Consider the following 15,292-nt stretch of genomic DNA (forward strand, 5'->3'; position numbering starts at 1 on the left):
CATTAGCCCTCCATACATAAATAAACACACACACACACACACACACACACACACACATATACATACACACACACACATACTACTGTTGGTCTTTGCCTCAAGCACTTTACTCTGAGGTTTGACAGTGTGATCAATGCTTCTTTGTGTCTGGATGTCTTGTTGTTCATCAGCTAATGTTGTTCATTATATTCCACAAATGAGTGAGATAATGTGATATTTATCGTCCTCTGACTGGCTTAATTTGCTTAGTGTAATGCTCTCCAAGTCCATCCATGCTGTTTCAAATTATAAGAGTTCATTCTTTGTTACAGCAGTAGAGTATTCCATTGTATAGATGTTCCACAGTTTATTCATCCGTGCATCTGCTAATGGGCATTTAGACTGTTTCCAAATCTTAGCTATTGTAAATTGGGCTGGTATGAACATACAGTTGCATATATCTTTCCTGATTGGCCTTTCTCATTTCTTGGGATATATACCTAGAAGAGAGAACACTGGGTCAAAGGGGAGCTCCATTTTTAATTTTTTAAGAAATCTCTATATGGTTTTCCAAAGTGGTTGCAGCAGTCTGCATTTCCACCAGCAGTGCACAAGGGTTGCTTTTTCTCTGCATCCTCACCAGCACTTGTGGTTTGTTGATTTTTTTCTGACAGCTATTCTGACAGGTGTGGATGGTACCTCATTGACATTTTGATTTGCATCTCTTGGACTGTTCGTGCCTTTGAGCATTTTTCGTATGTCTCTTGGCCTTTTATAGGTCTCCTTTTAAAAAGTGTTAATTTAGGTCCTTTGCCCATGTTTTGATTGGATTGTTTATCTTCCTATTGTTAATTTTTTGAGTTCCCTGAAAACTTTGGAGATTCAACACTTATCCGAGATACCATTGGCAAATATGTTCTCCCTATGCAGTGGGCTTTCTGGTTGTTTTCTTCAGGATTTTGTTTGCTGTGCAGGTTTTTATTTTGACGTAGTCCACTTGTTTATTTTCCCCTCTGTGTGCATTGCCTTTGGAGCTGTATCAATAAAGATACTGCGAAGACATATCTGATATATTGCTACATAGGCAATCTTATAAGTTTTTTTTTATAGATTCTCATCTGATGTTTAAGTAGATCCATTCTGAGTTCATTTTTGTGAATGGTGTAAGTTGGAGGTCTAGTTTCATTATTTTGCATGTATCTTTCTAATTTTCCTAACATTTATTGAAGAGACTGTCTTGACTCCATTGTATGCTCTTTCCTCCTTTGTAAATTAATAATAGAGCCTAATGACTTGGGTCCACTTCTGGGTTCTCTGTTCTGTTTCAGTGGAGTATATGTCTTTTCTAGTGCCAGTAGCAGGCAGTTTTGAGAATGGTGGCTTTATAATATAGCTTAATATCTGGTATTGTGAGCCCGCCAACTTTTTTCTTCTTCCTGAGGATTGCTCAGACTATTTTTACTCCATTTGAATTTTTTCGAGGATTTTTTTGTGTCTGTGAAATATTCTGTTGGTATATTAATGGAGATTACAATAAATCTATAGATTGCTTTGGGTAGTATGGACATGTTAATGAAGTTAAGGCTACCAACCCATCAACATGGTATATGAATCCATTGGTTGATATCTTTATCTCCATTTCAATGTCCTGTAGTTTTCCAAGTGCAGTTCTTTTACTTTCTTTATGAATCAATAAAAATGTACAGTTTTTAATTATAAACCTTGTTTTCTATCAAAATTACTTCTTGCGTGAATTGTGGGACACCCTTTACTTAGGCGACTCCGGTGAAAGGGCCATTTGACCCACAAAGGGGTCACAACCCACAGGTTGAGAACCGCTATTCTAAAATGTCAATTAAATCTAATGGATCCAGTGTGTCCTTTAGAGGCTCTGCATCCTTGTTATTTTTTCATATGGAAGATCTATCCAGTGATGTCAGAGGGGTGATAAAAGTCCCTTACTGTGACTATCCTTTTGTCACACTCTCTGTTAAAGTCTTCTAGAATTTTTGTTTGTTTTGATTTTTTGTTTATTTGTTTGTTTGAGATATATATATTGAGGTGCTCCTATGTTGGCTGAATATATGATTACTAGGGTTATATCGTCTTGTTGGTTGGTCCCTTTAGTATCATGTAGTGACCTTTATGTTTCTTGTGATGGCCTTTATTTTAAAGTCTATTTTTTCTGTTATGCGTATTGTTACTTCGGCCTTTTTTTTCTTTTCCATTTGCATGGAAATTTTTCCCATTCCTTCACTCTCATCCTGTGTGTGTCTTTTGTTTTGAGATGGTGCTCCTGTAGACAGCATATACTTGCATCATGTTTCTGTATCCATTTGGCTCCACTACACCTTTAGATTGGAGCATTGACCTATTTACATTTAGGGTTATTATTCATAGGTATTTATTTATTTCTTTCCATTTCGTTTCTGTGTGGCTAAGTTTCTGTCTCTGTTTCTCCTTCTCATTACAGCAATCTCTGTAGCATTTCTTGTAAAGCTGGCTTGGAGATGATGTACTCCTTCAGCCTTTTTCTGTCTAGGAAGCTCTGTATTTGACCGTCTATTTTGAATGAAAGAATTGCCAGATATAGTAATCTTGGTCTCAGATCCTTGCTTTCCATTAACTTGAGTACTTCATGCCATCTTCTTCTGGCCTGTAGAGTTTCTGATGAGAGATCAGGAGTCAGCCTAATGGGAACTCCTTCATAGCTAACAGTTTTCTTTTATCTTACTGCCTTGAAGATTCTCTCTTTGTCTTTAATTTTTGGCATTTTAATTATGATGTGTCTGATCACGGGTTTGTTAGGGTACTTCTTCTTTGGGATTCTCTTTGGCTCTTGATCTTGTGTGGGATTTTCCTTTACCAGGTTAGGTAAGTGTTCTGCCATTGTTTCTTCAAAGACCTTCTCTATGCCTTTCTCCCCTCCTGCCTCTTTTGGCACACTGGCTATTCTAATACTGTTATGTAAGTGGCCCTCCTGTTTGTTTGTTTGTTTGTTTTAAATTTTAATTTTTCTGTCTTTTTTTTATTGGGTGATATTTTTAACTCTGTTCTAAATCAGTGATTGGATCCTCAGCGTTCCCTAATATCTGCCTATTCCTTCTAATGTGTTCTTTATTTGTATTATGTCATTTTATATCTTCTTTTCGTAGTCACTATATCTTTTTATATGCTGTTGAGCTCTTTTACCTTCATAACTCTGAAGTCAGATTCAGATAAATGTCTTCTCTGTGCTTCATCTCTCTCAATATCTGGAGAATTCTCCAGTTCTCTCATTAGAGGATTGTTTATTTATTTCCTCTTTCTGGCTTTCTGTGTGGGTTTGTGGTGACAAGTTAGGTAGACCTGTCTGCCTATCAGTCTCTAGTGCAGAATATTGTTAAAGGATGTTTCTGACTAAGTAGGTCAGGCAAAGACTCAAAGCCTCCAGAGACCTCCTCTGTCTATAGACTGATAGGATTCCAACTTAACTTGCCTCCAAGGCAATGGTCCTCAGGTTATAGCAAGTGTTTGTTTCAACAGGGTGGGGCAGTTGCTTCTGTGTGTAGGTTTATTGTTATTTATAATCTCTTAAGTGTCCTCAGGGCAAGGTGTTTCCCAGTAGTGTGTGTTAATTGCCTCTTTTCCAGGAAAGGCAAATGTCTGCATGGGAAAGATTTTCTCTGCTGCCTGAGGAAATGACTCCTCCCAGGAAACTTGAAGTGTCTGTCTTCTGTGCTGGAACCCTTGACTCCGCAGTTCTGGCTTTTTCCTTCACAGCTCCAGTCCACTTCACCCTCCCTTTGCCAGGGCACAAGCTGTGTGGCTCCACAGGGAAATTTGTGCGCTGGCTCTTTAAGAGGATACCTGAATTTCTAGCTGTCTCTCCCTGGCAGACAGTGCCCTGCTGCTATTCACATCCACAGGTTATATGGGTACCCTCCTCAGTTCTGGTGCTCTCTGCTAGGAGGCCCAGCTTGGGGATTAGACCCAGAGTTCTCAGTGGCAGTCCTCCACAGCTGAGATATCTCTCCGAGACTTCAGTTGCTGTCTGTGGGTGTCAGGCCCGCCCCTTCAAGCCTCCTCTCCTCCTACCAGTGTCTAAGTGGCCTCCACCTTCAGTCCTCTGGTTTCAGGGTTCTCTCCTGTGAGTTTTCCATTGATTATTCAGGAAGTTGTTCTGTATTTTAGTTGGAATATCAGTTTGTTCCTGGGAGCATGTCCCTGTAGCATCCACTTATTCTGCCACCATTCTTTTAAATATATTTTTATTTATCTCAGAGAGAAACAGAGAGCAAGTGAGAGTTAGAAACATCAGTCATGAGAGCGATTCATTGAGCAGCTCCCTCCTGCAAGCCCCAGACTGGAGATTGAGCCCACACTCAGGCAAGTGCCCTTGACCTGAATCGAAACTGGGGCCCTTCAGTATGAAGGTCGGTGATCTGTCCACTGTTCCCAACTGGCTAGGGTTCTGCCACCTTTTTCAATCTTCTTCAGAATCCCTCTGCATTGTAAAGTCCCTGCTAACATTCTTGTCCAATACGCTCCTTTTCATGTGGTTTCAGGATGGAGTTGTGCATGAAGGCCCTAATGTCCTGTGAGTGCACATTCTGATCAATAGCACCGTCAGGAAATGTGCACTGAGGCATGCTCAGTAGGCGTATAGTAACAGAAACCTGCCATGTATCTTACTGTTTCTGTTTCTGTTTGGATCATGATGGAGCTCAACTAAGGCTCTTGTTTCAAGTAGGGGTAGGCAGGATATACTCTTCATTTCAACCCATGTTCTTCTGAGAAAATTTGGTAGTCATGCCCTACTCTAATATGTATTAGGCCATTCAATTATAAGGCCAGATCTTTTTGTAAGGACAAGGCATTTATTTTTATTGAGTGAAAATTCTAATTAACACATTAATATATAAAGATATAATTTGTACTTCCAACAATCATATACGTATTGAAGAAATATGGAGACCAAATAACTACATCTTAATCAATAGGATACAAGTACAGTAGTTCCTCGCGTTACATTGTTGACGCGTTCCTGCAGTGGGATGTAATGCAATATTCGCGGAAGTCAGAACCCACCTACATAAGCACATATGTCACTCACATGGAGCACACATACACAGCAGTAATGGTGTGCAACAGTAAAAAAAAAATTAGAAGAAAGATAACAATTGCTGACCTTTCTTGTGGTAAATGAATAATAAGAAAATATAAAGCACATATGTACATACGTAGAAATATCAAACTTTTTTTTTTAATAAATAAATGGGGAATGGCAACGTAACCACAAAACTTATGTACTTCGAGACCAACGTAACCCAAGGAATGTCTGAATTATCACAACAGGCTGAAAAGTGATCAGTGTGGTTTCAGATGGCCTGTTTTTAATGAAAAGTAGGGTGTAAAGGGACACTTGAAAGAGTCAGGCATTGAAAGTTGCTAAATCAGAGCGTGCACATAGTTGTGAAGAAATAAGTTAAAAGTGACTTATTCATATTAGTAAAGAGATGTTTTAAAGTCTAACATAGAGACCCTCACTATAAATTATGTTGGAAAATTGAAAGTATTGATAGCATCAGTGTAGTTAAGAAGAATATGCCTCTGCACTTGAATATAGACAAGCAGCCTTCCCATTTCAATTTTGGATGAGCTAGTGAGCAAAGAAAATTAGTGAAAGGCTCCCTTAGGGGCATTAGTGGAAAGAATTAGCACTGAAACATAGTACTGTTTGTGGGACATGAAATATTTCTCATATTTTGAGGGAGATTAGTGCCCTTCATATAAGCCATTAAATAATACCGCTAAAGAGCAGTAAAATCTCAATGGCCATCATTACCAAAATTCAGGTTATACCTTTAAATTATTCAGCATTAGAAGAGAACCATGCTAAATTGGTGATAAATAATAAAATGACTAGAAGCCCGGTGAACGAAATTCAAGCACCGGTGGCGTCCCACAGCCTGGTCTGCACCCTCACGCAATCTGGGACCCCTTGGGAGATGTGGGACTGCCAGGTTAGGTCTGACACCTCCTGAGGGATGTAGCAGTGCACGAAACGGCAGACAGCTGGGCAGGAGCCCAAGCTGGAGCCAGGTGCTCTGTTCCCGCTCATCCAAGCCCCACTCCACCTGCCACCACTGCTTCTTAGCCTTGTCACATAGGCACATAGGCAGCAGAGGCTCTTGCTGTCACAGCTGCACTTTCCAGCCATTAGCCCGCCTTCTGGCTGAGTGATGCTCTCGCTGTGGGAGAGCCTTGACCACCTGGGGGAAGCTCCTGTGTTGAGCGTCTGCGTCCAGGTGGTCGGTGTGCATAGTACCAACCACTCATAATGTCGCTTACACTTTTATATATATAGATATGTGTGACCAATTTGGCATGTCCTGGCCCAATAGAATATTAGTAGTCACAGATGATATCTTGCCACTATTAGAATACCAGTGGCCAGGTGCATGGATTTGTGCCCATTGAAAGGAGATTAATTAGAAGAAATATTTTAGTACTGCTATTTGCCCTTTCTCTATAATAGCAGTGTCAACCAAATTCTGATTGACAATGAAGATTTGAAACACATGCATGCAATTGGCGCCAGCAAGAGCTTCAAACGTATGGCACATGCAGGAGTCACCTTAGCAATATAAGTGTGTGTGTGTGTGTGTGTGTGTGTGTGTGTGTGTCTTTAGATAGATAGAGAATAAACTTGCTTAATTAGACCTGCTTTCTGATTTAGCTCAACTTTTTCCAACCCATTGAATCCCCTTAACTTCTCTTCCAGGTAATTGTCAGCAACACAGCAGTAAATGTCAACACAAAGCACATTATTATTGTAGTTCATGCGGGGAGAACAACGGGTAAAATATTTCACTGCAGCAGTTTTTGACTTCATTCAGCACAGTGAGAAAACCTGAAGTCATTTTCAAGTTCCACCATTTCTTCCTTCTTTTCAGTCAGGTCAAGATTCTAAGCTTTCAAAATCTCCGTTTTCTGGCTAATGAAGAGATAAGAGGATACCTCCGAGTTACCATCTACCTACACCAGAGCTTTGAGTGAGGGGCGGGGTTGCGCAGGGTGACACCCACTGCCCCATCCGTGATTGGAGGAGGCTTTTGAGGAGCCCAACCAGAAACAGCAGGCTGGGCCTGGCTAGGTGCCTTCTGTACCACATGTTCACATGACCAGCGCCTGTGCATGAGCCCAGTGTGCACCCAGTCAGCACACCAGGGCCTGGTTGCATGCACCAGTGAGCAAGCACCTTGCCTGGACTCAGCAGGCTCTGCACCACCTGCTCCTTCACAGCACCAGTCTCAGAGCCAGGGGGCATCCAGAGTCAGGCTGTGTTGGGAGCCTGAGGGGCTCCTGGGGGCAGCGCGCTTCCTCTCAGTTCCACTAGGGGGCCTTCAGCTGCAGGGCGCCTGAGGATTCACAGGGCTCCCCAGGGCCATTGCACTAGGAAGGACAGGGCAAGCAGGATGATCCAGGAGGCTTTCAGCTTCACCTCGGTGCAGGGAAGTGGTGATACCCAGGACACAAGGGCACGGGAGGTTCAGAGGGCAGCTTTGGGGCTGGAGTGGGAGGACTTCATGCAGGTGGGGGAGGCTGAGACCCTGGAGCTGAGGTTGGACACAGGCCAGGATGTTGGGCTTGATCTTGAGTGCGGGAGAGGGGAGGACTGGGTGGCTGCAGAGCAGTGTGTGCAGGGAGAGGAGAGTGAGGTGCAGCAGGGAACCCAGAGTGAGGAGCAAGGGGAAGACAAGGAAGGCCTGGGGGAGGTGTTCCAGGCACAGGCTCAGTTTATCCTGTGGACAGAGGGCCTTCTGCAGGTGGTGCCATGGCAGGCCAAGTGGGCAGGTGAGGAGGTTTTCCCAGATCTGCAGGTGGGGAGGCAGGAGGAGGTGGTGAGTGAAGAGCTGAGGCTGGAGGCACAGGATCCAGGTGACCCGCAAGGGAGTGACCACCAGGAGGAGGGGTGGATGGAGGAGCAAATAATTGCAGGGGAGCAGTTTGTCCTGCAGGGGGAGGGGAAGTGCACCATGGAGGCAGTGGAACAGGTGGGAGAGGTGGAGCCTCAGTCCAAGGCCAAAGCAAAGCCAGAAGAAGAGGAGCCAGTGCAGCAGGAGCAGGCCCAGTCAGGGCCCAGGGGCCAAGTTAACCTGGTCCCCTCTGGAGGTGCTCCAGGCCCTTCAATTGGAGATGGAGCCCATGAACATACAAGCCATCAGGGCCTTCTCTCGGCTCAGGTGCAGGACTCGGCAGAGGCTCAAGCCCTATTTCAAACGGAGAAGCCTCAATATCCGGCGCATCCCTGGGTTCTGGCTCACAGCTGTATCCTTGAGGGTAGAGGAGCAGGATCACAAGGAGCATGGGACAGTGCAGGAGAACCGTGTAAGCGGGGATGGTTCCCATAGAAAAGAACATTGAGGACAAGCTAGGGGCAGTGCGCCCCGGTCTGGCCCAGGATCCTGGAGACACCCTCTGTCTTGTACAGGCAACATGGAAGCATTACCAGGGGGTCCAGGGGCAGAGCTCCAAGGCAGAGGCACGCATACACCAGGGGCTGATGCCAACAGACAGGGCTGTGTTGCACGGGCTCTTCTGGGACTAACTAATGCTGCCTTACAGGCCGTCTCTATGTCCAGTTCCTCAGTCAGAAGCAAGAATGTGTGATGTGTAACCTGTCAAGCCCTCAGCACAAAGCAGTCCGGTGGGCATCAGGGTCTGTCAGGAAACAGAGTGGTGCTGTGCCCCTTTCTGCCGTTTATGTGGAAAGAGTGGCCTTAAGGGAAGGAGAGGCCAGGCCAGGCTGCTCTTTCTAGCTGGTCCATTCCCAGCTCCCAGGTTGCAGGCTCCTTGACCCAAAGCAGTTTGTCAACCACCCAGAGTTGTCGGCCATGATCAGCGTCCAAGATAAAAATATGCTCGGCCATGTGATTGATTTGAAGGTAAGTGCACCTGCTCCAAGGAGTAGTGGAGAGCAGGTGGGGAAATGGCCTGTCCCTGAAAACAGCTACAGGCGGCAGCACTGGGCTGCGATTTCACTCCCTGGATCCACTTTCCTTCTGCAGGTGAGGGAAGTCAGGCATCCCTGGGGTTGCTGCACCATTAGCCTGTACTTCCGCAGCAACCCCTACTTCCGCAACCATGTGATTGTGAAGGAGTATCTCATCACCCTCACAGGTAAGAGGAGGCTCCCTGCATGGGCTGCAGCTGGTGGTGGGCAGGGATGGAAGGTGATGTACCCAGCTTCACATACCCCTCTCCTGCAGGATACAGGTTGTCCCGTGCCACTCCCATTCAGTGGTACCAGCATTGTGAACGAGAAGTCTACAGCCACAGGCTCCAGGACAGCAGCGCCAGCTTCTTCTACTGGTTCTCTGACCATAGTGTGACAGCATCTGGCAGGATTGCTGAGGTGGGATGTCACTGGCCATGCCAGCATGCAGCTTCCTGTGTCCGCCTGCTGCTTGGGTTTCTATTCGGGTCCCTGTGTTCTCCTGACCAAGCTCTGTTTGCCCTAACAGATCATCAGCAAGGACCTGTGGCTCAATCCCCTGAAGTACTATGAGAGGATGATGGCCCTGAGTGAGTGGACAGGATGGGTGAGGAGGGGCTGCCGGGGCTCTCCCCTGGTGTGCTGCCAGGTTCCTGGGCCAGTATTTTTCTCTCACAGGGACACCTGGATGCTGGGAGGGATACAGCCTGTGACACCAGGGCCGCAGGGTGTGTGCCTGAGACAGGAACTACCAGTACAACAAGGGCAGTGCAATTTCAGCTCAGGCAGGGGGGCTTAGGCAGGAGGAGGGAGTGTGCATGTCCACTGTCACTCAGAGTCAAAGCAGATTACCTCAGCCCCTCCTCTGAACTCTCCCTCTAGGCCACCCACAGCACCTTCAGGCCTTTCCACCTGCCCCTCAACAGGGGCTGGCATGACATGTTCTTCCTATACTCCTTTCCACAGGTGTCTGCGGATCTTCCTCATGCCGAGGCCTAGGCTGCTGTGCTGCCACGCCACATTGCCCTGTTGCTGCTCACTACCATCTCCCATTTCCCCAAGGTCTCCTCTTCCTCCTGGGGCCAGTGGGATCGGCCTGCTCCTTATCAGTATCTTAGGGGGCAAAGTGTGGGCCACAGAGCTGGAGGAATCCTTGTTTTGCAGCCTTGTCAGAGGTTCTTCAATCCTTTTATCCATTTAGGTTTTCCAAGGAGAATACCTCATTTGTTTACCCTTCCTACCTGGAAAACAGGGCCACATTCCATGACGAAATAACACACTGCTTCATTTTGTATGCAGTTCACTTCAAAGACTTCATGCACATATGGTCATAGACACCCTGGGAAATTTAGGGCCATGAATATAACTCACCATCCAAACAGACTGCTTTTCTGTGTTTGTAGTAAAATCAGTCAAGAAATCCCATGTTGGAGAACACGTTCTTCTGAAAATTTTTTGTAATGTTAGTGTTTAAGGTTTTACCAAAAGTAATATATATGTCTCTTTCTTTTTTTCTACTGACCTTCCCTCCGGCTTCCTCTATCTCTAGTCTCTTGTTCTTGTCACCCACTCCCAGTGTCTTGCCTCTGTTGGTCTGTTGGTTGTGCTTATATTCTGAATATGTTAACAATACAATATGTAAAATTTAAACATTTAAGTATATTGTAATTTAAATCAGCACTTAGGAAGCAACCTTGTACAATTCAAACCTTGCCTCCAATCCTGAAACTTCATAATGGTACCTACAATTCTTGATGCTTCCCCCAAACCTACCATTTGCTTTTTGTCATTCTTAAATAACAGAAGCCAAATTGCTTACAATAAAATATTGTCTGTACCTTATCATTTTTATTTTCAGTGTCTAATTCTTCTGTCACAGGGGCTTCCCCTCTGACTCCCCAAGTGCCCAATCAGGTGAGCTACTGTACTGCATGATTCACTCTCTCTTGCATACATGGTGTATCCTGTGATCGCCGCCAGCACCACACTCAGGACCTCTTACAGGGGTGTCCCATCGGCTGTTGCAGTAATTGCCGTGTCCCCATCATACCCATCTCCTGTGTGGCTGTAATAATCATCACAGGAACTGGGCCACCATAAGTCAGAAGGGGCCTTCGTGGTGGTGGTGCCCAGTTTTTTATTGGAATGTTGATCTTCCTTTTGTTTAGTGGATGAGTTCAGTATGAATTTTGGAGAATAGGTCCTTATCTGATATAACATTGGCAAATATCTTCTCCCAGGCAGTGGACTTCCTTGTTTTGTTGTTGTTGTTGTTGTTGTTGTTGTTGTTGTTGTTGTATTTGTTGGCCGCTTCTTCTCTGCAGAAGTGTTTTAATTTGACGTCGTCCCATTTGTTTCTTTTCTCCTCAGTTTCCATTGCCCTAGGAGCTGTATCAGTAAAGGTATTGCTGAGACAGATGCCTGATATTTTGCTTCTTCTAAGATTTTCATGGTTACCCACTTACTTTTAAGTCCTTTATTCATTCCCAATTTATACTTGTATATGGTGTAAGTTGGTGGTCTAGACTAATTTTTTTTGCATGTATCTGTGCTATAAGTCCAACACCAATTATTATTATGTTTTTATTTTGGCTTTGTAATATCTTCAATGAAACAAAATAAAATTTCCTCTATGATAATTGAGTCATACTTTCTCTAAATCTGGCCTTTAAAAAAATCCCCTGGGGCACAGTCCCATCCGTTCTTTGATTTTCCTTCCACTGATCGCAAACCTCGGCTGTAGTCTGCGTCCTTTCAAAGGACAAAAGCAGACCCGGAGGCCTCAGAGCTGCCCGCAGCACCCTCCTGCCCGTGGCACCCTCCTGCCCGCGGGAGGTGCAGCGCCCATCCCCATCTGGACCTTGGCTGCCAGGGAGAGTCAAAGCCTGAGAATCAAAGTGGCAGCATGTCATCGCCTTCACCGGCCTGTCTCCAGCAGCACAAAACCAGTCCTCCCTGCCAGTGCTCTGGGGACCGGCCCTCAGGGCGATGTGGTGGCGCTGTCCCCTGGCAGCCAAGTGTCCCAGGCTTGTCTTTGGGGATCTCTGTGTCCATGGTATAAATGCGAGTGAGATCAGACACAATGTTATCAATGATTGGTTTGGTAAGGTCTCCACTAAACACCTGCCACCATGGCTTCTCGGCCATGGCCTCAGCGGGCACCTGGACCCCATAGACCTGCAGGGCCAGGTGGAGCACCGCCACCGCTATGTGCTGAGCCTGGAACCGGAAGCACAGCCCCCCGCGGTAGCTGTCCCGCAGCAGGGCCCAGGCAGTGACGGAGATGGGGGTCCGTTGCCAGCTGTAAGGATTCAGCCAGTTCTTGAGAGAAATCAGGTAGTGGAGCAGGTACCTGTGTGGGTGCTGAAAGGAGACTTGGAAGCGCAGTACCCGCAGCACAAGGAGCTCGCACTGCACAATGCTGTCCTGGATCACCCAGACTACGGAGTCCATCTCCAAGGGCTCGCTGCCTGGATGGAAGTACCTGTTGGACACGTTGATGATGTCACGGGTTCGCAGGGGCTGTTCTTCCACTTTGCCAGCCAAGTAAAGGGCAGACATGGCGACCAAGTAGGGGTCATAGGCGTCCAGGTTGATCTCGCAGAAGAACTTATGGTAAATGGCACAGGCGGTGGCGAGGGGAATGGACTGCATCCCTAGCTTGACACCTGCCTCCATGATGAACCTTGTCACGCGGAAGTGCACCCTCGCCTGGGGTTCGGGCCACCCCTTGGCGCCTGGCGCCGCGTCCTCCTCTCTGCAGCTTTCCAGGCTAAGGTCCTCCATGGGGCCCTGCTGGGAGGCCCCAGACCCCGCGGGAAGGGCAAGAGTCTCCAGTGCAGTGCCTGTGCCAGCAGAGTCCTAGCCCAGTGCGCAGCCGCCCCACCGCGCCCCGCCCCACCGCGCCCTGCCCCGCCCCGCGCCGCCCCACCTACCCAGCCCTGCCTAGGCCTGACTGCCATCCAGGTTCCACCACCAATTATTGAAGAGACTGTATGACTGCATTCTATGCTTTTGCCTCCCTTTGTCAAATATTAATTGAGCATAATGGTTAGGGTCGACTTCTATGTTCTCTGTTCTGTCCCATTGGTCTTTATGTCTGTTTTAGTTCCAGTAAGAGGCAGTTCTGAGAATGGTGGCTTGTAGTATAGCTTGATATCTGGTATTGTGATCCCTCCAAATTTGTTCTTCTTTGTCCAGATTGCTGTAACTATTTGGGGTCTTTTCTTAAATTCATAGGAATTTTTGGAAACTTTCTTCTAGGTCTGTGAGATACGCCATTGACATTTTAATGGTTAATACATTAAAACTGTACATTGCTTTGGGTACTATGAACATTTTAATGATGTTGATTGTACCAAACCATGAATATGGTATGTTCTTCTATTTGCTTTAGTCTTCCTCTATCACTTTTTTTCAATTTCCTGTAGTTTTCCAAGAACAGGTTTTTACCTCCTTAGTTAATTTTATTCCTAGGTTTCTTAAATTTTTGTTGCACTGCTAAATGGCATTTTTGTTTGTCTGTTTCTATTTCTGAGTTCATTATCCGTGTATCAAAAAGCCATAGAATTCTGGGTGTTAATTTTGTACCCTGCTACATTGCCAAATTCATTTATTAAATCTCCTAGTTTTTTTGGTGGAGTCTTTAGGTATTTCTATGGACAATACCATGCCATCTGTGAATTATGACAGTTTTACTTCCTCTTTTCCACTTAGCATGCCTTGTTTGACTTCTTCTTGTCTGACTGCATTGCCTAGCACTACCAGTACTCTGTCGAACAGAAGTGGTGAGAGTGGGCATCCCTGTCTTGTTCCTCTTCTTAGAGTAATTGTTTTTGCCCATTGAGTATGATGTTGTCTGTAGTTTTGTCACATAAGGCTTTTTTAATGTTGAGGTATGATCCCTCTATGCCCAGTTTGCTTCGAGTTTTTATCAAAATTGGGTGTTGGATTTTGTCAAATGCTTTTCCTGCACCAATGGATATGAATCTCTCTCCATTTGTTTATGTGATGCATCACACTTATTGATTTCTGGATGTTGACTCATCCTACTTCCCCAGAATATATCCGCTTTGGCATGGTGTATGCTCATTTCAATGTAATGTTGCATCGCATTTGTTAGAGTTCTGTTGAGGATTGTAACATCTATGGTCATCAGAGATATATTGGCCTGCATTTTTCTTTCTTTGTGTTTTCTCTATCTGGCTTTGGGATTAGAGTAATGCTGGCTTCATAGGAAGTGTTGGGAAATGGTACTTCCTTTGAATTTTATGGAATAGTCTGAGGAAGAAGGTTTTAGTTTTTCTTTGAACACTTGGTAAAAGTCCCTGTGAAGCCGTCTCGCCCAGGCTTTTGTTTGCTGCAAGTTATTTTTGTGACTGCTTGAATTTCCTGAGTAGTTATTGGCGTGGTCCTATGTTTTATTCTTCCTAACTGAGTTTAGGAAGATTGTATTTTTCTAGGAATATGTCCATTTCTTCAGGGTTGATCAGTTTGTTGGAGTAGAGTTGTCCATAGTATTTATTTACAATCCTTTTTATATCTGTGGGGTCTTTTGCTATTTTGCCTCTTTCATTTCTGATTTTGTTTACTGGGGTCCTGTTGGTGAGCCTAGCTAGAGCTTAGTCAATCTGGTTTATCCTTTCAAAGAAATAGCTCATGTCTTTATTAATCTTTTGTGCGGTTTTTGTCTCTATGTCATTTATTTCTGCTGTGATCTTCATTATTCCTTCCTGCTGCTCAGTTTGGGCTTTGCTTGTTGCTCTGTCTACCTTTTTAAGTTGTGCGGGTTTGATAATTTGTGAACTGTTTTTCTTGTTCTTTGAGTTAGGCCTGTAATGCTATGAAGCTCCCTCTAAGGACTACTTTCAGTGTGTCCCATAGATTTTGGACTTTTATTTTTAATTTTCATTTACTTCCAGGATGATTTTAATTTCTTCTTTAATCTCTTTGGTAACCCAGTTATCTATCTTTGTACATAAAAGCCCTGTGACCGGAATGGCAGAATGACCAGAATAGCTGGTGGCTATGACTTGCATTGCGGCAGCCAAGCAGTCTTATCTGGGCCCCAATCGGCCATATCCCTGACCAACCTTGCTTCCCATCGGCCCCCAATCCCCCATTCGGGGCAGGACTGATAAGAAAACCACTCACAGCCTTTCCCCTGGTCAGCCCCACCCCCTATATGCGCTAACGCCCAGATTGGAGGCATGGCCTTCTGGTTAACCGCCAATGGCCACTAACCGCTGCAGGCCTGGCCCCATGTGCCCCCATCTGGGGAGGCCAACCAGACTGCTTCCATACAGGAATTCATACCCTGGGCCTCCATTTATT

The 15,292-nt window shown here is 45.3% G+C and overlaps 1 protein-coding gene across 1 annotated transcript; it reads right to left on the minus strand.

Annotated features, from left to right (window-relative positions):
* Positions 1 to 10,196: 10,196 nt before the first annotated feature.
* Positions 10,197 to 12,745, minus strand: LOC308512317 (cyclin-Q-like; the record flags this gene model as incomplete). The annotated part of the gene is made up of 2 exons (XM_081082098.1): positions 10,197 to 10,200; positions 11,988 to 12,745. The coding sequence occupies 2 exons, from the start codon at positions 12,743 to 12,745 to the stop codon at positions 10,197 to 10,199; spliced, it is 762 nt and encodes a 253-aa protein (XP_080938224.1).
* Positions 12,746 to 15,292: the final 2,547 nt, after the last annotated feature.

The sequence above is a fragment of the Myotis nattereri genome (assembly GCF_964212035.1).
Source record: "Myotis nattereri genome assembly, chromosome: Y".
Taxonomy (NCBI): Eukaryota; Metazoa; Chordata; class Mammalia; order Chiroptera; family Vespertilionidae; genus Myotis; species Myotis nattereri.